Below are 27318 nucleotides of genomic sequence, written 5' to 3' on the forward strand. Positions count from 1 at the left end.
TACCGGTGCACAGTCGACTGTTTAGCTCGGTCCAGGGCGAAGGAGCGCGCTGCAGCCGGGGAGTTTTAGCTCAGAGATGCTCTACAGCTTCGCTTCATAAAGTAAAACTGCTTTTCTTTTCTTTTCTTTCCCTCCTCTCTCCCCTTCCTCTCTTTTTGCTAAGCGACGCATCAAACCTTCGCCGTTTGGACCGTCGTAGGGCCAGGTGTTTGTTTTTTTTTTGGTCCAAACCAGCGGACTTCTCGACACTGGACGGACTTGACCGAACTCTGAAAGATGTCAATTTTGCCTTTCACTCCCCCCATCGTCAAAAGGCTTCTGGGCTGGAAGAAGGGAGAGCAGAACGGCCAGGAGGAGAAGTGGTGCGAGAAGGCGGTTAAAAGTCTTGTGAAGAAGCTGAAGAAGACGGGGCAGCTGGACGAGTTGGAGAAAGCCATCACCACGCAGAACATCAACACGAAATGCATCACCATACCGAGGTAAGGGGGGGAGTTAAGGAGACGGGTTGTGGGGCTGTTGACCGTAAAGTTAGAAAGTCGGCTTTCAACATTTAATAACAGGTTCGTTGCAGAAAACGAAGGCTTTTCTCTGCAGTCTAAGCGAGCTATTCCACTTTGAACGTCTCTTCTTGTGAGAGAAGTTGACATCTCCAGCTCCTTTCTCGAGTCGATATTTCAAACTCTTTGCTTCCTCTGCGTTTAATAAACATCAACATGGAGGCTGCAGGGGAGCTAACAGTGCTCTGTGTTTGCAGAGCAGAGCCTAAATATCCTGCTTGAGGGCTCTTTGTGTGTCAGTGTAATGCAATCATATGCACAGTGTACCTTCATTAAACTGAAACTGATCCCAGTTTTGCCTTCTGACATAAACCGTGTTGCCCAAACACGTTTTAGTGTGTGCATAACCGGCCAATAGGACACATGCAATGCAAAAAGCACTGATGTAGTCCAAGTTATATAACTTGGCCTTAATCTGGGACGCTTTCTAGCGTTGCTAGTGCGTAGGCGAGTCTGTGGAGATGATTTTATCTCCTCTCCTTTCAGCGTCTGCCTGCAGCTATTTGTCTGTCAATACATCATTTATAATTAATAATAGGTGAAGTCAGATTACTGCTGCTGGTGGTTCAGTAACAGGTTATAAATCCCCTACTACAAAGGCTGCCACAGCCATATATTATCGCTCAGAGTTATGCAAAGCATGACACATCATCTCCCAGAAGCATGCCAAAATGTACAAATATATAGTTTTCATAATCACACTGTTTTAGTTTAGTTACATGGGCCACATGGATTGGGGTAAATGCTGGGTTTTTTTTTTTTTTGCTATTACAATGTAAGTTATAATAACAAACATAAGTCAGCACAGGTTTTTTTGGGGGGTATAATCACCGCTGCAGACAGTGTACAGCCTCACAAACACTCCAATTAAAACTTCCCCATTAATTTACTTCACCAATTATGTTAAGTACTGCGACTGAGCAAACAGAACACAATAATCATTGTGTTCAGTGGTATTTTATTTTCCTGGTGCCCAAGTAAATCAACTATTCCTACTATAATATTAGTGTTTCGGGCTTGCAGATATCATCAGTTAATTTATTGTTGCTGCTGCAGGATAACAAATTGTTAGGTATATTACCAACAATGCAATGTTGCTCACCTGTAGTTGCAATTGGATGAGCAACAACGAGTGAATAATTCTAATAATAATAATGATAATAATTGTTCAAGGTCACACCAGATGAGTTAAAAGGAAATTACAAATTGAGGCCAAAGCTTAAGTCTTATTCATTTCAGTTTCCATTTTGTTCACAGTGTTGAGGAAAGCAGAGCTTCTTTCAATCTCAAGATGTTCTAATGTCAGAAAACATTACATTATATAAGTATATGTTTTGCTAAAACAGACACCCATAAGGTTTGGAATAACTGTTTCATTTCGTATGACACCAAACCAAGTGAAGGGATCTATAGATGAAGGCTGAGAAAGGCACTAGTGCTGCTCAGAAAGTTACAGAAAGGCTTACTACCAGGCCTTTCTGCGTAGTAACGCTGTGTCTACAGGCTGAGTAAATTTAGAGACTTTCACCACCCTCACATGCTGAATGAAGTCCATAAAGACGCTTCCAAAAGCATCCGACAGTACGGGTTTTACCACATTGCTTATGTTTACGAAGGGAGTATTAAACAGTTAGGAAAGACTAATACAATACACATTTTATGTTTTTGCTTAATGAGACACCCATAAACACAAAATAACCATATATGTATTAATGTAATCTCAAACTTTGTTTCAAGCTTTGTTGAAATATTAAGTTGAACTGCAGATAATTAAAATGAGAAAGTCAAGCTTTGACTCTAACCTGCATCTTCTCAAGGATTTGTGTTTCGTTTAAGGTCTCCTTGTAATTTTTTTAAATTATTGTAAAAAATAAAAAAAATAAAAAAGTCCAAACCTTAGCTCAGATCTATAAAATCTGGTTTGCCTGGGTAGGCTGCTCCTTTAGGTTTAATAGCATACTGTGTCAGATGAAATCCGAAGCTCTAATAGGGCACTCCTACATTCTCGGCCACCACAAGTGTGCATATCCCAGCTACCAGAAGCCTGTGCCAGCCTTCTGAGCTAAGCCTACCCAAAAAGTTAAACAACGTCCGCCATGGTCCAGGTTTCATGTTTCCTACTGCTAATGCGGAGAGGAAGAGGCAGAGTGCATTAAGATGACCTCAGACCAGAGCCGACTGTCACTTTGGGCCAACAGGGTCCTGGAGAACTGCTGTTTCTATTAATTCCCCAAGCCGTGGCATGCTGACAGCAGCTGCCTGCGTGTTCAGGCCTGTCCACGGGGAGGCCAGCTCCTGTATCTCTGACACATGAACTTTGTGTTGAGGCCGGTGTGCTTTGTGATGGTTTCTCAGTGATGCTGAGTGCGGAAGCAAGCTGGCGCTGCGTATCGATTGGGTCAATAGCTGTATCAGGTTGTGGAATAGCAGAGCACGTATCACATATCATCACAGGGAAGTGAAACATTTAAAGGAACAAGATGCGGAATACGACGGAAGATGTTTCACTGGTTTAGTCGTTTTCTGTCACATTCACCAATCAGTGATTAGTTTTAACTTTTTGACTTAATGATTCGTCTGTCTTCAACCAGCAACTAGAGTATCAATGTGGGTGATTATTATAGGCCTATGTAAAAATACATAGGCCTATCTCAATAAGCAATAAACCAATTAATACAATTTCCATTTGCATAATTTATTGTGTTTCACTTTTCTCTTGTTTTCTACTAAAGACTGCATAACCAAAGTTTTCAATCTGGTGCTTTGGTCATAGCTAGCTCTTTTTTGAAGGACATTTTTGTTTACGGAGACTTCATAATTAATTTTATTTGTTGATTCTGTTGTTTTATTTATTTTTTTGTATATTTAAAATGTTGTCCAGTTCCAGTGTCAAATGTTCATTAGAATTTTAAGTTTATCGATCTTTGAGAATGTGTTCTTGCCTTATTATGCCATTATCATTATATACTTTAAAATATTATTTTTAACTTACCAAAATAACCTCTACGATAATTTATCATCCAGCTAATTTGTTACAGTGACAGGCCTATTAATAGGTTTACATAAGAGATAAGGCACTCATGGTATCTCAGTGGTTTACTCTTACTTTGATTTAAAGCTGGAACACAGTGCTTCAGACTTTGACTAAATCTTGCACAGGGGCGCTTCTTTTCTTGCTTTTTACATTATTAGAGTCTTGACAGTGGGCATTTTTACTTTTTTAAGAGATCATAGGAAAAAAAGTGAAAGCCAAAGCTCTTAACAAGTTCAAGTCTTACTCACTGGGGATGGAGTAATGTTGGCATTGTGGGGTTCTTCCTACTCCCCCCCACTTTACTCTGTTTCTCCTCTTGATTTGAAAACATGTCTAAGTAACAAAAGTATGTTTGAAAAATGTGTCAGTCCATGGTAATCTGCTGCTTTATCATGATTTAGGATTAAATGTGACTAATGTCTTCCTCCTGCTGTTCATTAGCTAAAGCACTGATTCACAAACACAAGTTACACGCGCTGCTGAGTATTTGTAAATCGGATGCAGATGGAAATTTGACCCAAACTTTGTTGGACTAGTCAGCAGCTGGTTGATGTTGATCCTGTACCTGCTTTTTAAATCTAAACATGTTGGCTTCTTTTAGCTCTGGTTTTGATTTTTACTTGGAAGATGAGGATCATTTTTTTCTCCAAACCAAACCACAGTGTTTTCCTAACTTTGGCTGGGGAGTTGTTGTAGTTTTGACTTCTCACCTTTTCATAACCCTCATGGTGTTACTTTTGGGCTTAAACCTGTCTAAACATCAACACTGTGAAATTACTGTTTTAGAGCAGTCAAACATTTTTAATTCATACAGCGAAACAGCATCATCATATGCACTGATTGGGTTTTATTGCCTAATACAGATTTTTAAGATTTTCTTTGAGGTCCTTTTTAGAAAATGTTATAAGTCATTTAAGTTTGATTTGCTTCAACTCAACAATTGAATAGCAAACATTTACTATAAGTTAAAAAAAGTGCTGCAAAATTGTGCTGGAAATGAAAGATTTCAAAAAGGCAGAGCTTTTAGTTTGGTTGAATTTAAGCCAGAAGGGAAACAAATCCAATATGTCTAAGTTCAACTATTAAGAATGGCAGAAATGGACTTAAATTTTCTCTAATTTATTATTTTTGGCTGCAAATGTATTTCTGCTTATAGGGAAAAAGCAAACAAACAAGAACTTAATGTTTTTGGGTGAATTCAGACATTTTGTTCAAGTGTTTTGGGGTTTAGAAATTGCCAGATAGTAGCACTGACGACTTGGACACCTCCCTCATTAAGTAATTCAGTTTTACTTTTATAAGGCGTGCAATATTTTCATTTATTGACTATAGTCAATGTTTGACATATATGTTTATATGACATATTTGTCATATAAACACCAGAGGAAATAAAATTTTACAAGCCAAACTATACTTTTAATCGGATCATCTTTACAATAGATCATAGTTTTGCCATATTTTCCCCCTGATAACAATAAGTGGTAGAATCATTTCTCATCCATATTAACTATTCCACCTGATATCTGTCATTGGTTGATTCATTGGTTTATCACTCATCATAACAATACATTATCCTATAAGGTTATGAAGTTAAAATAGATACCTAGAAAGTTTGAAATTTGCAGAAACTTTGATTACAAAGTACAGATCAGTCTCATTGGTGAAGTGGTTCTTTCTAAATTGTTCCACCCTGGTACTAAATGTTTAATGGACCGGGCAGTTTGTGGATCTGGCAGCAGCTTATTACAGCAGGACTGGTGTTTTAAGCATTTTAAAGAAAGTTGTCCGTTTTCAAGGAGCCTGTGGGAGCAGATTCCTTACTTCTACCTCGCTGAACTTAGTTTGGGTTTAGCCCCTCAGGCTTCACTGAGCGTTTGTTGTGTTTGTATATGTTTATCCTGGCAACAAGTGTGTGCAGTCTGATTCACATGGCTGCATGTCAGGACAGGAGGGAGATGAAGGAGGTGAAGACTAGGAAGACTAAAGGAGTAAAACCGATGAGTACATCTGTGAGAGAGATGAAAGTTGACCAGAGAAGTGAGAGACTTTTTTCCATAAACAGTGTCTGCACACCATTAAGTCTTAAATACATATAGCTAAAATTGAAACCTTAAAATGGTCTTAAATTTATAAAAAATAAAAAAAAGTAAGTTGGCCTTGAATAAGTTAATCATAGATATTACATTTTGTCATGGAAAGACTATTTACTTTTGTATATAGGTAAAAGTTTGAGCTGAGGCTATTGCTAGCTCTGCTGAAAAACCTTTGCTTATCAGCTAGCTTTTTTTGTGTCTATTATCATAATTATGGTTGGCTGGACGATGTTTGTCTTTGCCACTGGCTCACATAAAACCTTGGCACTTTTATATAAAATATGCAACTTGTTTTTGTTCATTTTGCCGTGATAAAGGTCTTCAAAAGTCTTAAATTTCAGTTGGTGAAACCTGCAGAAACCCTGATGTCACTGTTTACTGGTCAAATGTGCCTCTGCCGCCATGTTTCTTTACTTATTGGTCCATTTGTTAATTTCTTGATTTATGAATGACACTATCTCTTTAAAACCAAGTTGGGGTTACTAAGTAGCCCTGATCGACCCAGAGGAAATTGTACAAATCTTGCGGATAAGTAGATTTTTCTGTGTCAAGGAATAATGTTGCAGAAAGCACCGTCTGCTATGTTTGTGGTTATTATCTTTGATGCTGATTCAGACGGGGAACAAGCGAAAGCATGTAAGCAATTTACGTGGAATGCAGAGTCCTGACGAGCAGCTGGGGATTCCCATGGTTCCGAATGGCGCTGGAGGGGCCTGCGCATCCTTAGAACCGGGAAAACGTGGATTTTAACTGTCCGAGATGAGACAGTGGGGATCGTCAGGTGAAAATAGTGCAAAGAATATATGAGGAAAGGGTTGAGTTAGGGACATGAAAGAGAACCGTAGAGCATAAAGCCGTGTGGGTTCGGATGAAGTAGACAGAAGCAGTCTGCTTGGCAGCAGGCAGTGCCTCGGATTTCCAGCTTATCAGACGGAGTCTGTGGCTGGAGCGGTTTGCTTGCAAAGAGAAATTAAGCGACTGATAGCCGAGGTAAAACTGGTTTGTTTTCCAACTAGATGGCAGGTTGACATGAAAAGAAGTGTGTTTGCGTGTGTCTGGGTGACTACCATTAGATACACACAAGACACACACAAACACACACACTGTGGCTATTGAAACGAGGAGACAACACATAAACCTTCACCGCTTCATAGTCTGGATGCCTGAATGGCTGATGCTTATTAACTGTGCAACACTTGTCCTTTAAAAGGCTGCTGCCTTTGTCCACAAGGTAACTTTGTGATTTTCATTTGCGCATCATGACGTTTGGAGAATATGTTAGTTATCCAGTTGGAAGCAACGTCTAAGGAATGTTGTCGGTTCAAGCTTCTGCAGAGAAAACATTTCATCCAATCTCTATTTTAACACTTAAAACACATTATTGCCGTGCAATATTTTATGACGTAGAAATCAACCCACAGCTTGACCTTTTTGGTTGCTTCAAGCCTCAGTCACTGGATAACAAGTCATTTTGGCATTGTGGTATTGACCCACAGTTCCTCTCTGTTTCCTCTGTTTCTGCTTTCAGCATCCTTTCTTCTCGTCCCCTTTAATTTAAGGTCAACACAATGAAAAGGAGAAGTTTGCTGCATTACAAGCTGAAGAAAATAAGATGCTTTTTAACTTGAAAAAGTCTTAAATTGCTTCGGTGTTCACATACCATTACGGGTGTCAAATCTGACTTTAAAATAAACTTTATTGTTGTTGTTGTTGTTGCTTTATAATGTATAATATTGTTGTGATTTATCAATTTACTTTACAACAAAATGTTCAAGCATAGGTTTGGTAAAAGTAGTCAATTCCTCTACCTTACCCAAGCACTTTCAGTCAACACTTGCCAAGGTTTCAGGTCAAGTCTCACACCTGAGTCATCCAAGACGGCAATGTTTGACGTAGACGTAGTGTGCGACAGGTCATGGAGAGTTTACGTGTGTTTGTCTGCCTCGTCTGCGCGCGGCTCGCTGCTCTGATGATGACGGTGATCTGTTGGCCTTTTCAGTCTGATTTAGGATTTCTTCCATTGTTTGATTTGCTTGACAGCCGGCAGATATGGCTCTGAGTCAGAAGAGATGCATAAACTGTCTGTGTTTTTGCTTCTAAAGTTTATTTCAAGTAATTAAATCGCACTCAAGCATCCTTGTATGGCTGCAACAACTCCAATCTATTTTCTTGTGGCTGTTTTTTGGTGCACTGATGTTTAAATGTGGGTAGATTTATTTTCTTGTGTTATTTCAATACAGACAAAATTATCTGGAAAAAAAACGTTTATTGGAATTTGTTTGGTAAACATGTGTGAAATCTGATTTACTAACAACATTTAGAATAATTTTTTTTTGTGATTGTACATGCTTCCGTGTGTAGGCGTGTGTCTGTGTGTGTGCATGCATGGGGTTAGTCAGCTCAGAGGAATGCTCTCTTGGCCTGCTGGGGTTTTGAGGAGGGCGTGGGCTGCTGTTTGGTTTGCGGCTTGAAACCATGGGTGGAGGGGTTAGAGACAACTCTGCCTCGACTTGGCCCTGGCCGTCTCACTATCTGCGGGGGAGTGCACATGCATGAGGCAGAAGCACGCACACACACACACACACACACACACACACACACACACACACACACACACACACCCCACACGCGTGCAGTCACAAACACACACAGACGCATTCAGGAGACAACAAATGCGCCTTTGTGCTCCACTGGCTGCTACTGCTGCTGCAGAACTTGCAGGACTACAGCTGGATATGCGTTAAAAAAACAAAGTTTTAAAGGAGAAAGAAAGTTTAGAATGGGACAGGGTTGGACGATAAATAAATTTTATTAATTAATCAAATATTTGGTTTTTTGAAGATTTAATTTTTGAAAAATCTGGACAATCTGAAGCCGCTTGACATCTTGCTTGACAAGCGCTTTTTATATGAAGTTATGTTAATATTACTTTGAATTCAGGGCAACATAATGTCAGAATATTTGAACAATTGTAAGATTTTTCAAAGGAATAAAAATCTCACAATTTTTATTCATTCTCCAGCTTCATTAGGAGAATGAAGTTGTAATTTTATGAGAACTTAATACTTCATCTTTTAACATGCTTTTTGTTATTAACACACATTTTTCTCATAATTTTAAGACTTCTTTTTTCTTGTAAAATTGCATCTATAATTTCCTAATATTAGGACTGCATTTTCATAATTAAACAAAACATTTCTGGCCCTAATACTCTTGTCGTAAAACTCACAGAAGGGATAATTGAAATAAAAACCACTTTTTCAAAATTATTTTTTGGACATTTCCTTTTTAGAAGAGAAAGCAAGCGAAAAGGAAAAATCTGTTGAAATCGGATGTGCTATGAAAAAAATCGCAAAAGTAATGTTTTTTTAAGTCATATTGCACCCACCTTAGAAACGGATCATTTTAGGAATAGATTGTCGGAAAAGGCTCGTAAATGTAGCTGAGAGTCGACAATAGGAGCCATCTTTCACTGAAGATGAGATAGCGGGTCAACACTAGCCTAAAACCTCTGCAGACAGATCAATGCAGAACTGCTGGCATTAATATTTGATGGAAAGATGTTTAAAAAGCCCAGTTTTGTTAAACTGAAATGTTTTTTTAAGGTGAGAGCAGCACTTCTCTGTGAGTAAAAGACCTGGAAGCGTAAGTAAAGCTGAGAGCTTCCTATGCACTTAACGATCAAGGACATCCATTAGCTGGAAAGAAGAGTCGAGACGTGAATGAGTTTTAGTTGAGAGGAGGTCACTTGTGATTAGTTTGGTATTTTGGTGTAGAATTACTTTTTAGTGCAGCAGAAAGAATAGTCAGAATGAAGCAATTTGTTCTTTTTGTAGGTCAATGTGTTTGACTTATTTTTTCTGGACTTCTGGGAACCTGGGGCTGCTCTGGTTTCCTCCCGCAGCTCTGCAGCCTGCAGGCTGGGTGGAGTAGGGTTTATTCTCAGAGGTCCATGAAGGTGAACAGGCCGGTGTGTGTGTCATTCATATAATCAACATCGGCTGAGGTCTAGTTCCTTGCTTGTAATTAGATCAGTGTTACTTTTACCCCACATTGGACAGATTAGGAATTTAATCTTATTTTGCCATCTAAAGGCAACTTTTCTACTTTTATGCATGCTAGACATATAAGATCTGAACATCTTAGCTGTATCAGTAAAAACTAAATATTAGCTGTTCGAATAAATGAATATGGAATATTTGAGAGATTGATTGACTGATGACGAGTTTCATTTAAACTGGGAGTCGGATCTTGGATTGACATTACACCCAAATGACTTGTCTTGCTGTTGCTGTCCAGTCTGTCTCCTAACAGTCTTGGCATGCTTTAGCCAGGCAAAAGCAGCGGAAGAGCAAACTATCTGCCATCCCTATCCGCAAATATTAAACTGAGGCTTCAGTTTGCACAGGCTAAACAAAACTGGACAATTACAGATTGGAAAACCATTGCCTGATCAAATGAAAGCTGATTTTCAGCAGCAGCATTCAGGATTCAGTGTAACTAACATGAAAGCTTTGCTCCATCAGTGGTTCATACTGGTGGTGCAGCTGTAGCTGTAGGTTCTGAGCACACTTTGTAACAAGCATTTGAATTCCCAAGTCACATTTCTAACTTCTGGCTTTCTGGTTGATTTGACCAACTTGAATCTTTAAAATCAGATAAATGGAGCACCTTATTCTACTAGTCCAACAAGAACTGTTACGATTTTCTGTTGTTAACTTATTGATTGTCAAAATTGTTCTTCTTTTATTGTATAATTAACTGCTTCATTCATTCATTCAGATATAGGCACTCCTGATTCAGATTAATTAAGTCCTGGCATTCTCTTCACATCTCAGTTAGCTCAGGAAATACTCTGTCTACGATGTAAGCTGTGCAGCAAAGTAAGGAAAGGCTTGCTTTTATCAGCAAACATTAAAACAAGTAAAAAAATATGCAAAATTCTCGATTTTAAATCACTATGTCAAGCGATATTTGTGACAAGTCATGGGAAAGAAATATCAGCTGAGTAGTTGATATTAATTTGCAACAAAGTCTTTTTTTGGGGGGTGTATTCACACCAACCCTTTTTAGTCCACTTTAGTCTAATGCCAGCTTGTTTGTCTATAAACTCAGACTTGTATGGGTAGGTGTGAATGCCCAATCGAACTAAAGTGGACCTAAAGAAGGTAACTCTGGTCCTCCTAAAAATGTAGGTCTTGGTTCGGTTGAAGTGAGCTGTGGCGCTTTTCAAAAGCATATGTGGATGCAAGCGGACCGGAAACCGCTTCAAAAGCAGGAAGTGGACTGTAGCGCAGGGCATTCTTGGTAAATACAACCAAAACAAATGCCAGAATCTAGTGCTAGAGAAATGGCTTGCGGTCTTTACCAAAGACAAAAGAGAAATCTTCTAACTGATAAAATCTGATGCCACTCCATTTTTGTTTAGCTTTCATGAAGAAGGAAGTTGCTCTGCTCATTTCCTTCAGTAGTTCTTGGTGCAGCGCCACCACAGGCGAGGGGGTAAGCAGGTTTTTCATAGTGTTTTGTTCTTTTGACACATTCTGAAAGCGAACCGCACCAGCTGAAATGTAACAATGGTTGCAATTTTGGTCCCCAACTGAACCGAGTCTACCGAACCGTAAGGCGTGAAAACACCGATAGGTATTTCTGAACTCTAACGTTGTGCTGTACTTCGCACTGGGAGTTGCTGACTGAATGTGGATAATGCATCACTTCAACTGAAGGAACAAACATTAAGTATTGGGAACCAGTGGACATGGCTCCACCATTTCCAGCTGGAGGGATAAAACTTGATGTCTCTGCCATCTGTATGGAAAGATGTATGATTTGTATCCTCAATATAGCTAAGTAATTTATCATTTTGTTCAGATATTCTGCTCAGCTCATTGACCGTTAGCAGTAAAACAAATGGTTCCCTGCCCTCTTCTGCCTCCCCGGGTTTTGCGTCCAGACTGTTATTTGTAGTCTAGCCTTGCTGATCGTCTGTCTGCTGGTTTTGTGTTTCACATTCAGGCCTCCTTCACTAGTCCCAGCACACTATGATATCACCTATGTGCCACAGTCAAACTTTTCTCTCAGTCTACAGTTGTCCCTTTACTCTCCCACCCAAATCCCCCTTTGTTAGAAAAAGAGAAGTCTGATGGGTTTTCCAGAGAGAGTGGGTGGTGTGTTTGGAATATGTTTCTCTGCTTTCGTCTCACTGCCGCTGGAATGCTTTCCCCAGCCAAGGTTCCTGCACTTCCTTTTAGCAATGATGCTGATTGCTGCTGGTTAGTGGTGACAAAAAGGCTTTTTCTCCAAACTTTCTAATTGAAAATGTGATTTGAAAAGGAAAGGCCCTACATGTTGTTTCCAAAGCGCTCAGGTGACACTGGCATTCTAGACAAAACATCTTTCCGATCGTATGTCTCTGCACGATGAAGGGAGAGGCTGCTGTAACACGAATGTGTGTCTTATTTACCCAAGACAGAAAGAGGGTCTGACTCATTGCTCTGGGATATACAGTGGCAGTCAGAAGTTTACATACAGTCATTATCTGCAGGAATCTGCAGCCATAGTAATTTGGGACTTTTACTGATTTTATTAAACTGTGTTTTTTTGAGGATGAGATGATTAAGTTGAGATGAATTTTAAAAAATAAATATATGTATGAAGCTGTCTATGCCAGGAAGCCAAAACGTTTATGCTAACTTAACTATTGTTACCAAACAGAGTCGTTGAATTTTATTGTCAAAATTATGACAATCCACTGCTCCGTCAGAAACAACCAATCAGAACCAGGAGGAGGATCTTACCACTGTCAATCACCTTCATGTACGCTTTTTAACAAATATGTAAAAAAACAAACAAAAATGAAACATTTTTTTTGTACATACTGCTGCATTAAATTCCAACTTGTGTCCACTTCTATTTCTTTTTTTAAACATTTTTTTATTGTGTTGTATAGTTCCACCCAGTCATAGGAAGTGCATCATTAAAAAATATGAAAGTCATGATGACTTCTTTAATGTGACAGATTATGCTACTGAATTATATTCAGATGGCTAAGTAAACATATTTCATAATGTTCATTAGTAGATCTTGCACATGATAACATGTTGAAGACGGTTCAGAAAGTTCTCTATGATATTTGTAGAGATCCAGGTGACATTACATGCACTGTGTTAGTGAAGAGATTTTATCTCTGGCATTATTTGTTATTGTTGTGATCCTGCTTTGTGATGAAGTTGCCATTACTCATGTGCACACTTTGGAAAAACCTGTTTACACATCCACTACTTCTAATGGTTACAAGGTAGATATGATGCTAAAATACAATTAAAAGAATAACTTTGATTATCCTAGAAGAGTAAAGGAGAAGACTAACAATTTCAGAGAGCCTGACAGTGGAGACACTGCTAATTTCTATATTTAACATTTTATGAAGGATGTTAATGAATATATATTTCGGGTGAAGTTTTCTGATGGATCGAGCTTTGCAGGGTTAAACTTTCAGTCAAATAGGAGTCGGTTTATCTTCACTAATATGATTCAGAGTTTCCCCCAGGTTTTACTTGTGCCCCCCAACAGGCTTTTTAAAATGTTCGCATTTTTTTAAGATGTTATAGTTGGTGTTCAGGTGTTAATCTTTCAATAACACATTATTATCAAGTGATATTTTCAAATTTCTTGTCAACTTCAAACATTTTTTAACTCAAAAACACAACGGGCCGCTGGATGAATGACTGCTCTACCACCCAACCGTCGGGCTTAGCATATTTTCTGGGGGAATCCTTGAGATTGTTATTAGCAAATGGAGGTTCAAACGGAGAGACTTTTCAGAGAACACGATTGTTGCGAAATAACCGCTGAAGTGTTTTGAACATCAGTGATGAGTTTAGTTTGTCGGACCCAGGCAGTCATTTCATGATTTATCATTTCACATCTCTGAGAAAACCTCTCTGAATTGCAGCTCTGTGGGTCATAACTTGACCGACTAATCAAAGACACATAAAATTCACAAAAGACACTCCAGCTTCCGACCCCCACCCTCGCCCTCAGTTGGGGGACAGACGGCGCACTCTGGAGGTGGGGGTCAGTCACAGACACTCTGAGCTGCCCTGAGCTGTTCAGACTTATTGTCCCTCACCCCCACCTCCACTCCCCTCCACCTCCTGTTGTTGCCCATCACCCTTTTTGCTCTTATGGGGCAGAATGTGACTAGTAGTGATGTTCATGTGATTGTAACAGTTTTAAAAATCAATTTTACCCTTTGAACTACATACATTTTGTTCAGATTGAGCCCTGAAAGACGGCAGAAAAGTTGCGGATCAGAGTTTGTCACCAGGTCCTCTGTGATCTTTCAGAGATCTGAGAATAACATTTGTGCATGCAGCTTGGCAGAGTTGTAAAACGAAAACCTATGTTAAAAGGTCCAAGCCCACAGGGAGGTGTGTTTTTCAGGCGACTGCCAACCCGAACACATGAACGCCGTGTTTCTATGTTTTGCCTCTGAGCACAACTGAGCAGCCCCCCCTCTCACTCCGCCGTCCCTCATTTCCAGCTTAGTGAAGCTCAATCTGCTCTGTCTGAGTCTGCTCAGTGTGTCAGCCAAAAACATGAAAAATGTATCCCTCCTCTAATCTTTATACGTCTGCATATTTATTTTCTGTTTTATTTTTTAAGAACTTCTTGAAATTGATGAGTTTCATATTTGTTAATTAATAAAAACAGTCCTAGTTATTTTATGTCTCTCTCACCATTCACACAAACATGTAAATGTTGATGGACTGTGAGGTCAGGTTGACCCTCAGCTTCAGGTCATGAAGCACACATACAATGGCTTAGTTTTCCCTCTGGCAACAAATCTATATCAATTTGCTGCTTTCTGCATTTTGGGCATCAATTTTGCTCTCTCTCTGTCTCTTTTGACAGCAGCATCAGAGCTCCAGCTCTTGTTCTCTCAAAAAAGGGAATCAGGATGCTCTAAAGGAGAACTGATGCTTGTATGGGCTTCCGGGCTTCGTTTCTCGTTTCAGTACAAGGTTCTGTGCAGAGTACAAATTTAGAAGTTTTGAAAACTATGAAACTATTAATCAAAATTCTCCAAAGGACAGTTTTAGTTTCTTTATTTTTCTTTTCTTAAACAGAATCTGAATGCCTAACTCTAAGTCTAGAGAACTGTGTATTGTTTATATCTATTTGCAAGAATTATGCTTAATATTTCTTATCATTTGTAGCTTTGTTATTTAGTCCAGTTTCTGAAGAGTCTTAAGACTCTGCAGTTCTTAAACACAGTCGGTACATTACCACTGGTCAAAAGCATCAACATGTGCAAAACTTGCATTAAAGTGTAGAAGTTGTTTAATAAAGCAAGTTAATGGATCCAGTGTTAACATCTTTAAGTTGGAGTTTGTTGCATGTAGCGATTCCTTTGTAATCCTGTGTGATATCCTGAAGACACATAAATCAATCTCTACTCCAGTCTCAGATTCTATCTCATTGTTTCTAAAGATATTGTCTAATTGGCAACATACTGCTCCATTCCTTCACAAAGTCAGACCTGGCTAGCGCTCTGCGTTTAATTACATAATATTAAGTCACTGGTGTTTCAGCTGTCTACAGGACAACAGGTCACATGACACCACAGACAGGAAACTGCAACAACCAACACAGTCTTTCATTTGAGTACCAGTGCTATGGTTGAAAAGAAAAAGATTTTTAAGTAAAATCCAGATTATTTAGAGATGAACAAAAATATTCACGGCCTTGATTTTTTTCCACAGTCAAATTACGACTGGGTGGCTTGCTGACTGTGTAAAATCACAGACATGGTAACAGGAAGAATTGTTTTCCTTTTGAACCATTTCATGGCACGAGAGGCCGTCATTGACAGCAATCAGACTGAGGATGGTCAGCGAGAGGAAGGGGGTAGACATGCAGAAAATGTCCCAAGGTTGGGAATTGAACCCCAGATGGTTGCCTTTGCACATGGGACGTCCATGGAATAGAAAATTGATTTTGGTCAGTGACCTCAATCATTTAAAAATACAGTGATCAGGAAAAGCTGAATCTTGGGATTGGATCAATACATTCCTACAATGTCTGCTGCCTAACTATGCTTTCATTGTCTATATCCATCTGGATTCCACACAAATGATTATAAAGTGAGTCGTCTCTTGATCTGATAACCTTGTTTTGTTTGTGTTTGGGGGCTTTATACCTTTGCCCTGGAAATCTTGAGTCTGAAAAACATACAAACACACACAACAGAGCCCAGCAGGGAATTTGGGCTCACTGCCACCCCCCTTTGCTTTCCCTTTTTGACATAGCTGGCAAACAGGGAGCCTTAAATCATCCTAAACTGTTTTGCAGGATCTGAATCTGTCTCACTCTCTAAACAACAGAAGTGATTAATACTGTGCTGGAGGTGTTTCTCAACCATGTCCCATTCAGCCTGTAATTATATTGTGTCTGTGGCTTCTGGTTGAATCAAACTAACCAACATGTAAGAGGGTAAAGTGGCTGTGCAGAGTAAGCAGCTGGACTCTTCAAGTTTATGGTTTCCTGTGTCTGCTGGACATACCTGAGTTTACTCTGTTCATGCTTTCAAGGGGTTATAAAGACATCTCTGCCGATCAGCGCCAGCAGCTCAAATGCTAAATTTGAAAGACTGTCTGCACACAACTAATAAAAGTAAACAAAAATGGGATATTGTTGTTTTTGTGCCCTGCAAACTTAACTACTGCTAGGCCCAGAAAACTCTCCTTGATCAGCAGAGATCCAACGCATTTAGTAATGACATCAGATCAACACTGTGTGACTAATGAATTTATCATAACAGAGCGAGAGCAGCTTAAAACATGACTTAACACCTCTTCTTTCCCCTTTAGGATTTTCAGAAAGTTTGAGTTTTTGATTTAATTTTTTCTTCACTGTCCTTTATACATGTTTTCTCTCGTGTCATGGTGAAATTTGAGAAACCCTCTTCAAAGCCGTCTTATATCTCCATTTTCTGATTGAAGTAAATTATTTTTATAAGCTGTTACAGACTCGACTGACCACGTTAATAGATATGGTTTGAAATAAACTTCCAGAGGTACGAAAAGGCCTGGAACTCTGTTGCAATCGGTCATAAACAACACAAGATTATGAAATGTAGCGAAAGGAAGCAGACTCAGTTATTCATCAAAAAATATGCCAAACAGGATCACTGAAATAGAAAAGAGGAACAGCAGTCACAAGAGTATTCAAAGTAACACTAAAAAAGTTTATTTTTTACAAAATCTTTTTTTTTTTTTTTGCAATTTAACTTTGGATTTGTTACCAATTTATTTTAACAGTTTTGCAAAGGAAACTTTTAATGCAGAGTTTTGCACTTGAATTCAGAGGGTATTTTACCAACTCTGTGAAAGTTTACAGATTGTACTTTGCGGAGCAGCCACATTTATCACTTTTGTTGAACGTCTACCACAAACTGTAATCCAAAGCCAAACTCTGCACTGAGCTGAGTTGTTTGTTGTTAAGGTTCCGTGAGCAGAGAGCAGCCATATTGTCAGCCAGACTGTCTTATCTACCACATGCTAGACAGAGGAAACTCCTGGTGTTGCTATCGTGATCCCAGAAAACATTTTCTCACTGCTTCCTCTGCTGCATCAAACACACAGCAGTTCTGGCACATACACACAAGAGAGAGAGATAAATTAAGGTATTGTTGTCTTTTGGTGTAAATTCATCACCAAGGTGACCAAAAATGCAGCCATAGTTAATTTAGTGACTGCATGGTTCGATTCCTTTTTTTTAAAAATTGCTTCCCATAATGTCCTACTCCAGGACTTAGTTGTAAAAATCAGAACTCATTCAGTCTCTAGTTATATTTATTTGAGAGCATATTTTTAGCTAAAGCTCCACAGACACACATCTTTTAAAGCACTGTTAAAAAACACACAGTGTGAGTAAAAGCTTTTGCCATGAAAAATAAAACTCAACTTGCATGTTACAGCATGGATTAAGTAGAAGTTGCCAAGCTTTGAGTAGAAAGACAGAAAATGTCCTGGTCTTTGTTTTGAGCTGATATTTGTTCCTATAAAAAGGTTTTAGTTAAAGCCATTGACCCTTGGTCATAGTTAGTCTGCAGTGGGTGAGACAGTGACATGGATGCGGTCGTTGACTCTTGCATAACATGACGAGCTTAGCGGCTATTTCATTTATTTATATTTTCTGCCACAGGTCATTGTGCTCAAAAGGAAGAGGCTGTATAAACCTATTGTGTCGAACAACAGCCCGATGCTATCTGCTGACCTAAATCCTTCTGCCAGTAGCCTTTTATCCCAGATGAGGGCAGATGTTTTACAAGACAATGAAATTCCTGTTATCCATACTGTAATCTCATTTCCACTCTTTTATTATTAGACACTACGTCACATGAAATGTACTGAGAGCCCTTGCTCTCATCAGGGGTAGGTCATTTTAGAGTGCTAAGCACCAATTCAAGACTGGTGTTTGCTTTGTTTAAAATGACAGACGTTTGCTTTATCTGGCACTTTAGTGGACTTTACAAGCTTTATCTACGAGATGGGAGGAAGAAATATATTTCAATCTACTGTGAGTAAGAGGAATAATTGTCACCTGAATCAACTTTATTGCTTTTTTGGGAGGAGGCCGGGGGTTAAGGGTAGAGGGTTTAAAGATCATAACACAGCAGAAGCAACACCCAGTTTCTATACACCACTAATCTGGAACAAACTCCCAGAAAACTGCAAAACCGCTGAAACACTGAGCTTCTTTAAGTCGAGGCTAAAACCCCATCTGTTTAGATTTGCCTTTGATTAGTAGAATTGATCATCATATTTAATGTGTAGTTGCTTGATGACTTTGACAAAATGTAACATTTATTGCTTGTTTCAAGCTTGGTGCTTATGATGTAAAGCACTTTGCTGAAATGTGCTATACAAATAAACTTAACAAATCACACTCTTCCATATAACGAGAAGTAGATATGATTGGATTTGATATTTTCTTACCTCTTTATTACTCTTATTGGTCTTGAGTCATTCTGTAGGAGTTTTTAATCGACTGTACGGCTTGTTTTTATTTGGGGGGGAAGTTCAATAGCGCTCCTTTCAGACACCCCCCCCCACCCCCGACAACAAAAGCAGCCAAAGATTTGCTTTTCTTGTGAACGTTTTATCTGAATTTAGCTCTAAGCGTGCCGCGTCATTGACAGACTTCTTTTGGATCTCTCTGCAGGTCTCTGGACGGCCGCCTGCAGGTGTCCCACAGGAAGGGTCTGCCTCACGTCATCTACTGCCGGCTGTGGCGCTGGCCCGACCTGCAGTCTCACCACGAGCTGCGAGCCGTGGAGCTGTGCGAATATGCCTTCCACACGAAGAAGGACGAGGTGTGCGTCAACCCATACCACTACCAGAGAGTAGAGACGCCAGGTACGACTGCTAATCATAAAACAGACCTGTGTTATGAGACCGTGCTATGCAACCACTTTATTTTAGATTTTTCATATATTCTTAATGCAACTCTCGCTATGTTCTGATCTGCATGTTTCTCCTTTTATGTCTCAGTCCTCCCGCCGGTGCTGGTGCCCAGACACACAGAAATCCCCAGCGAGTTCCCACCACTGGACGACTACAGCCATTCAATCCCTGAAAACACCAATTTCCCTGCTGGCATTGAGCCCCAGAGCAACTACATACCAGGTATCAGCGAGCTTCCAAAGTTGACTCACACCAAAGGCGGGTTTATGGTCTGTCTACACAAGCTTGTAAGATTCAGTTTGAGGCAATCTGAGGAATTTCTTGAGTAGCCGATTCCCGAAGAAGTCTTTTAGAACATTTTACGTACACGAGGCATTAGTAGCGTTTCTACCATAAATTTTTAGCACATTTGAAAAGCTGTGATTACAACACCTTGTTGAGAACTTTAATTTGAGACAGAAAAGTGCAAGGGAACCTAGGTGGAGGGAGAAACCTCCTTTAGTTTAATCTTTGTAAACATCCTCAACAGGAAATTGCTGGTTTGATTTTTAGAGGTTTAGTTAATTGAGATTAGCTCTGTTTGCCTCTGAGATTATTTATTTTTTTACTCTGTCGTAATTCACTTAGAAGATCTGTGCTGTTCATGATTGTCTGAGCGAAGAGGCAGAATGCATTACGCTGTAGCTTCTTCACCTCATCTCTGTTGAACTTTAGCTGCAAAGTTAACAAAACTGTTAATTAAGAACATAAATTAAATCTATTCGTCTTGATTTATAAGGAATGACTATCCAGAAAAAATGTTCCATCTTCTGTTAACTTTTGAATGAAATGCATTAATACCTCTGCAGTCATACATCAACTTGTTCTCCTGTGTCTCAGAAACGCCGCCGCCGGGCTACCTCAGTGAAGATGGAGAGACCAGCGATCACCAGATGACACACAGCATGGACACGAGCTCCCCAAACCTGTCACCTAACCCTGTTTCACCCACACACAGTAACCTCGGTGAGAACCGTCTGTCTGTGTGTGTGTCTTTGTGTTAGTGTTTCATACCCCCCCTGTGGGAATTGTTTTGGTAAGAGGAAATGAGGTGATGAAAGAGTCCTTTGTCTTTCACGCCCACCATGTGAGCAGTTGCACAGACCAAGGCAGTGTTTGGTCCACAGTAAAGACACCCGATGTTTATTCTGTCGTGATGAGAAAACATCTGGGAGACTGCCTTACTACTTGATTTGGCAGGACACGTTGAAGCTTTCAGCGACTGCTCCGCATTGCAATTTTACCAGAAATAGTTGACTTCACTGAAAACAATCAAGGATGAGCCTGTAATCTTACTTTTCTTGTCTCTGGCATCCCATCTGTGACGGTTGAGTTTCCTCGCTTTGTTTGGACAAAGTCTCTGGGAAGCAGCGTATGACTCTCAGGTTTTTTCTTCTCCGTCTGCAGGCAGCTAGAGCCATTTTTCAGGCTGGCCGCACATCCTTAAAAATTTTTAAATACATATATCTAAAATTAAGACCTTAAAATTTCATGAATTGATTAAAGAAAATGCAAGTTGGCCTTAAGTACATTAATTACAGGTCTTACGTTTTGCATGGCTAGGTAATTTTTTTTCTTACGGAAATTTTCAATCGGAAAAGTTTGAGTTGCGTGCAGATCTTGTCACTCACCATGTCTCGAGGTGGTTAAGGCCAACAATAACAAGCTACTAATGTTAGCTAGCTATCTTTTAGCATCTGTCATGCGTGAATGTAAATTCATTGGCAGGTGGCTAAATGCTAGTCCAGTCCATTCGAGAATAAGTGCATTCTGTGCAAGCCAAGAATCACAAAAATACCCCAGAAATATCAGTTTTAGGCCCCTAAAAAGCTTTTCTTTTTTATGTGTATAAACTCTTAAATTTGAGTTGGTGGAATGTCCATGTTTCATTTGTCCACCTTCTTCCCTATCTTTTATCTCATTTCCTCTCTAAATTTGTTTAGCTGTCTGCCTGGCATTACTTTACAGTAAATAAAAGCTACAGTGTTTACTAAGCCCTCTTCCTCTGCGTCTGTCTCAGACCTCCACCCTGTGACGTACTGTGAGCCGGCTTTCTGGTGCTCCATCTCGTACTATGAGCTGAACCAGCGAGTAGGAGAGACCTTCCACGCCTCGCAGCCCTCGCTGACGGTGGACGGATTCACAGACCCCTCCAACTCCGAGCGATTCTGCCTGGGACTACTGTCCAACGTCAACCGCAATGCAGCAGTGGAGCTAACACGCCGACACATAGGTGGGCCTCATCACTCCCGTCTAAATCAGTCCAATATCTGCTGCCGCTGTTAATGTCACCATTACGTCTGTCTCTGTTCCCTCTAAGGTCGTGGCGTGCGGCTGTACTACATCGGAGGAGAGGTGTTTGCAGAGTGTCTCAGTGACAGCGCTATCTTCGTCCAGAGCCCCAATTGTAATCAGCGTTATGGTTGGCACCCCGCCACGGTCTGCAAGATCCCCCCAGGTGTGTGACAACTCCACAGAGTCTGTGGAAAAACTAAAGAGTGAATGGAGTGTGCTACAGAAAACCGGGAGGAGGTGGATGGAAAAATTCACTCGTCACAGATTAGATCACAGACAGCCATGAACCGTTCACAGGCTGGCTCTGCGTTTTTAATTGTTCCCAAAAAGTTCTGCAAAAGCCTGGAAATTGATTTAAGTGTTTTTCAGGTCTGTTCAACAGATGTTTGGAAAGAATTTTAAATATGGAAAATTCTTTTGTTTCCTGGACCTCGTTACCAGCGCATTGTTTTGAAATTCGGTCCGTTTGTGCCTGCAACTAATGATTATTCTGACAATTAATGGATTAATTGGATAAAACAACAAACATTTTGCCAATTTTTCATTTAACCACTTTTATACAATATTAAAACTGTACTAATGATGCAGTCAACAAAAAATTCAAATCTTGTACAGTTTGGGCTTAATTACTCTGATTATCTTGTTTTTTCCTAAAATAAACTTTTTAGAGTTTATTTTAACGATTAATCAACTACTAAATTAGTGGAAAATTCTTTCAGTAATCGATTCATTCTGATTCATCTAATTAGTCGTTTCAGCCCTACATCCGTCCATCTTTACACCATGTTTGTTTTGCAGGTTCTCTGTTCAAAGTCTGACCACTGCAGAATTACTAGCCCCAAATTTATAGTGAAGCTTTAACATTTCTAATTGAAAAAGTAAGAAGTTTACACAGTTCTAATTGCAAATTGCCCTTTTCTAAAACACGTCTCAGTATCCATAACAAAGCTGACAACAATGCAGCATCTCATTAGTGAAACAGTGATTAATCTAATCTAATTGTGTAAACTGGATGATGCAGAACAGATGTGGTGTGAACACATCACCCAGAGCAGCACGAATCCAAAAGACCCTATCAGGTTTCCTCTAGTTAAACAATATTTTCCGTTTCACTAGTGCCTGGCTTGAACCTGGATTTTTAAGTGTTTCTTGATACGTCAAAGCTGAACTTACTAGTTATTCATCTTACTGGTAAACGGAACACAGTCAGAAAAACAAAAGAATAAGTCAAAAGGAAAAATACTTGTCACTGCCAGTTTCATGCACAGGGTGGCTTCCCACATGCCAGCTTGTAATTATTTTCTGAATTTGAATCAAGCCAGCTGTAACCGCTCGGCCTTTGGCTGCTTTTGGTTCCTCGACGTAACTCGGCTTGTTGTTTGTCTCCAGGATGTAACTTGAAGATCTTCAACAACCAGGAGTTTGCAGCCCTGCTGGCTCAGTCGGTCAACCAGGGATTCGAGGCCGTCTACCAGCTCACCAGGATGTGCACCATCCGCATGAGCTTCGTCAAAGGCTGGGGAGCCGAATACAGGTGAACCCGAGTTTGACCGGCTGTTAAGTTGTTTCTTGTTCGTCGAACTGAGATGTTGGAGCAGGATATTACAGAATTATAGGAGGGAATGTGGTTAGTGAGGTTCAGAACTAGTTAAATGTAGAATGTTATTATTTGCAATACTGCAATACCACCAAGTTTACAACCATATATTGATTTTACTAACTATATAAAATCCTGACCAGCAGATAGTATAGTAGCATCCTATTTTAGGGCCTTTCTTAGACTTTCACTACATGTGTAGGTTAAGTCACTTTATTCATACACTGAAAAGCATTCATAAACCATCAAGATCCCAAGTTTAATTGTGCAGATTTTGGTGGAATCTCCTAAAACGTCTGAAAAAGGTCAGTGAAACTCATCTATAATATCTGCATTTTTGCTAAAAATTTAAAAATTACTATTAAGGTAAAAGTTGCCCAAATTCTACGTTAGGCATTAAAGGCAGCAACAAAATACTTTGGATTATTAAAAATGAATACATGGACAGAAAATAGATTTTTTTTTTCTTGAGTTAGAAAAGTTGCAATAAAACAAACTTATTGTGTTAACAGTTTAATCTTCATAGATAGAAATATTAGACTGGTTTTAATTACATTTCCCACTTTATTCTAAACAAACCTCATCTCTGTCCCTGGAGTTTTGACAGTCTTATGGCGATAGAGTACTGAAGTGATGAATCTTATTTATTATCTCAGCTCTGTAAATGCTGCAAAGCGAGGATTAACTCCCAGCCTATGTGTGTGTTTATGGGTGGAGGTGGGGGTGGGCGTGTGTGTGTGAACGGAGACAATAGGAACAGACTGTGAATCACGCCCCACAGTCCAGCCGCCCCCACTCACACACATCTGCTCACACTCTGGTGAATCCGGTGCATGACGTCACCAAGGTCTCGTCAATACAGCCAAACCCCTTGGTGGCACGCCCAACTATTTTTAAACACACACACACACGCCGACACATGTGCTATGTCAAAAAGAGATGTCAGACTTTCCCCTCCTTCGGTCCCCTCTCGTTTTTCCACACACCCTGACTCACTGATAGTGGGACGGATTGGTTGAAGGTTGGCGCCGACAGAGACGGTTTCCACCAGGGAAAGACCTTGGTGCTGCGAGCGACTGCTCACCACTCGTGTTGTGACCAAACGCTGACATGTGGAGACACTTAAAAACAAGATTCAGGTTACATGATCAAGCAGGCCTGCCTTTCTCTCTCTGCCTCCTCCACACCCTCTGTTTTCACTGGTCATTCATCTTGAACCCTTCTGTCTCTTTTTGTTCCAGTTAAATTATTTTGGGGGGGAAAAGCAACAACAATTCAAATAAATATTGGAAGGAAATTAGGAAAAAAAAAAAAACATGCAAAAATAATCAATTTCAGCATGAAGATTGAAAAAGTATTGAACCGAAAAAAAAAACTAAAGGAAAGCAATTCATAAAACACAACCAGAGCGAAATGCAAATGACAGGAAAAGGGAAATGACGCATGTGTCAGAGTTGTCACGTCTCTGCAGTGTCTTAACAGAGAGCCTTTTGGCTGAGTGAGGAAGCAGGTGTGGTTCTTGCAGCACTAATAGATCAAACTTTTATATAACGCACACACACAACAGATTATTGCGGCCGATCTTTTCTGTCTATGCTGAAGGCTTCTCCCACCTCACTCCTCTTGTTCCACTTTTTGGCTTGTGCTTTAAAGCACTGGTTTTAGTCTCTCCTCTCTCACTGAGAAAATATTTATTACTCCAGCCTTTAAAAATGTGTGTAAATCTACCTGAAGTGATGACTGACGCCTTTTTTTTTGGCTACTTTTTCTTCTTTCAGTCATTCAGAAAAAGATCTAAATTTGTAAATAAGAAAACATCTGCATCAAGTTTTTTTTGTAGAGCATTTCCTGCTTTCAGTGTGACGTCTGTGATTCATAACTGAAGCTCTGCGTAGGCTTTTAAGAAAATCATATCAAGCAACAGAAGCAGAAACAAAGTAACAAAGGAAGTTTTCCGCAACATTATCGGAAGTGTCATCAACTGTTACGACGCAATCAGTGTGCATGGACTGTGGATCTGACTTTGAAGAGTGTTTCTGATTTCTGATTTGACAGAGTTACAGATGTTGAAATAGAGCTGAGGTGTGCTAGTTTTGTTAAAGGCAGCATACAAGGTCTGGAAACACATTTTTGGTTATTGTGTTATTTCATAATTTGTAGAACCAACAAATCATAAGACTCAAGCACTATTTAAGCAGGTTTAAACTCAGCACTTTGTATGTAAATCTCCAGAAATACATAAAAACAGCAGTAGAAAATATACAAATTTCTCTGCAGATTTGTAAAGGAAGACCTGAAGGAACCCCTGGTGTTCGGCCCAGAGCTCCGTTCATGCACTGATCCCAGCTTTTGTTACTTTGGGAATATGTAGCCATTCACTGGGGGGAAATAGATCATGTGTCTCTTTTTTATTTCTGCGCAGAACTGAATAAAACTCTCTAGATTTTATTTGTGAGGCTTCTTCCCCTTTGTGTCCCACAGGCGGCAGACAGTGACCAGCACCCCCTGCTGGATCGAGCTGCACCTGAACGGCCCGCTGCAGTGGCTCGACAAGGTGCTCACTCAAATGGGCTCCCCGAACATTCGATGCTCCAGCGTCTCTTAGGGACGTCCTTCGTCCACTCATTTCTCACAGGCCACGTCCGCAACCACCCCACCCCGCCTGCCCCTTCTCCTTAATCCCGACGTTGCATTCAGTCCCTCCTTTCATTCAGACACTCCTTGTTCCTCCCCCCACCTCCACACCTGCTGTCAGAAGCACTTTTTTTGAAACACTTTGTGTTTGTGGCAAAAAGGGGACGAAGTGCATTAAAGTCGTTAATAGGATCTCAACACATTGTCCGAGTTAATTTGATGGTAGTTTTCATCCGCAAGCCAGAAACTTTACATTTGTTTTGTTTTGTTGTTTTTCTTTCTTGCTTGATTGAAATGTGCTGTTCATATTTTTGTACAGATTTTAAATTGAACAGTAGATTTGATAAATAATTTTTATTATTTTATTATTATTATTATTGTGTCCCAAATAGGGAAAAAAAAAAAAAGTAAGATCATGGCAAATGCATTTCACTTGACTTTCTTGTTTTGGGGCATTTCTTAGATTATGAAGATTACTATAGATGTAAAACAATGAAACAGACTGAAAGTGATTTATTTAATACATAAGTTAGCACTGTCTGTAGGAATGTACTGCAAAGAGGGTAGAAGTGTTTGTTGCGGTTTTATGCATTCATTTCATGCTGCAGCTCTTATTCTGGGTAAGGAAACAAATAGATCTTTGGTGTAAACGACATCAAAAAAGAATAAAAGGAGTCCGCTTTGCTAGTTTGAAGATTTACACCAGCACATAAAATTGTCATTCAGATCACCAACAAATAAGCCAGATTCTGAAGGATTCATGAGGAGAGAACAGGAAGTAAAGCCCTTTAAAACATTACAGGAGTACTAAGAGATAGTGAATCTCACCAAAGGTCACCAGGAGGGAAAATGCACTTGTGTGTTTGAAAAAAGTAAAATAAAATCAATATTCCAGCATGTAGATATAGAGATTAGGTGTTGAACATGTGTTACTTTCAGGAAGCCTCTCCACTTTGCAGAATATGTTTGCATCATTTTCGATTGTACATGTAATGTGTACCGAAACGGGACTTGAAAATACCACGCATTGTATTCTTCACACTTTTCAATGACAGAACTGCACACTCGTAAGTGTGATGTGAATACTCTGCAGAAAGCTTTGATGTGTTCAGAGAGCAGGAAGAGGCCTCTGCTTTGTTAGCGATTTAGCTTTGGTCGTATTTTTAGCCACGCTGACTTTTTGCACATTCAAGCCTGGAGAAAAACAGAAACATCTGAATCATAAATAACGGAAAAGAGAAGTTAACCGACTCGTGAGGATCTCAATTTATTTTTGCAAATATTATGTTTTGTTTTTTTTCTTCTGGAAGATTAGCCCAAGTCCAAGTTATGCGTTGGAGGATAGAAAACACTGCAGGCAGGTCTGGGTTGTAGTTTCTTTTCTTTTTTTTAACATGTTAAGATGAGGCAGATTTGTTTTAAGCTTTTTATAAAGGGAAACATGCAGCAGCAGCGTGTAAATAACAGTAGTGTCTTAATTGATTTTTATATATATTATGATTTTCAGGTCTCTGTACATATACAACGTGAAGGTGTTCAATTGTGACCATTAACCTTCACAATGTTGATGGATTTAGAAGCAGGAGAACAAATTTTT

The 27318-nt window shown here is 39.7% G+C and overlaps 1 protein-coding gene across 1 annotated transcript; it reads left to right on the plus strand.

Annotated features, from left to right (window-relative positions):
• LOC114142996 (mothers against decapentaplegic homolog 3) lies at positions 1-27318 on the plus strand. The gene is made up of 8 exons (XM_028014672.1): positions 1-479; positions 18915-19108; positions 19244-19378; positions 20036-20161; positions 21216-21428; positions 21516-21653; positions 22880-23024; positions 25569-27318. The coding sequence occupies exons 1-8, from the start codon at positions 277-279 to the stop codon at positions 25690-25692; spliced, it is 1278 nt and encodes a 425-aa protein (XP_027870473.1). The 5' UTR covers positions 1-276; the 3' UTR covers positions 25693-27318.

The sequence above is a fragment of the Xiphophorus couchianus genome, chromosome 4, assembly GCF_001444195.1.
Source record: "Xiphophorus couchianus chromosome 4, X_couchianus-1.0, whole genome shotgun sequence".
Classification (NCBI taxonomy): domain Eukaryota; kingdom Metazoa; phylum Chordata; class Actinopteri; order Cyprinodontiformes; family Poeciliidae; genus Xiphophorus; species Xiphophorus couchianus.

Bases quoted from the DNA above. Each gene is read 5' to 3' on its own strand.
- LOC114142996 (XM_028014672.1), top strand. From the start codon at position 277: ATGTCAATTTTGCCTTTCACTCCCCCCATCGTCAAAAGGCTTCTGGGC. The intron at 19,109-19,243 runs GTACGACTGCTA...TTTATGTCTCAG, and splicing joins CCAGAGAGTAGAGACGCCAG to TCCTCCCGCCGGTGCTGGTG. The intron at 23,025-25,568 runs GTGAACCCGAGT...TGTGTCCCACAG, and splicing joins GGCTGGGGAGCCGAATACAG to GCGGCAGACAGTGACCAGCA.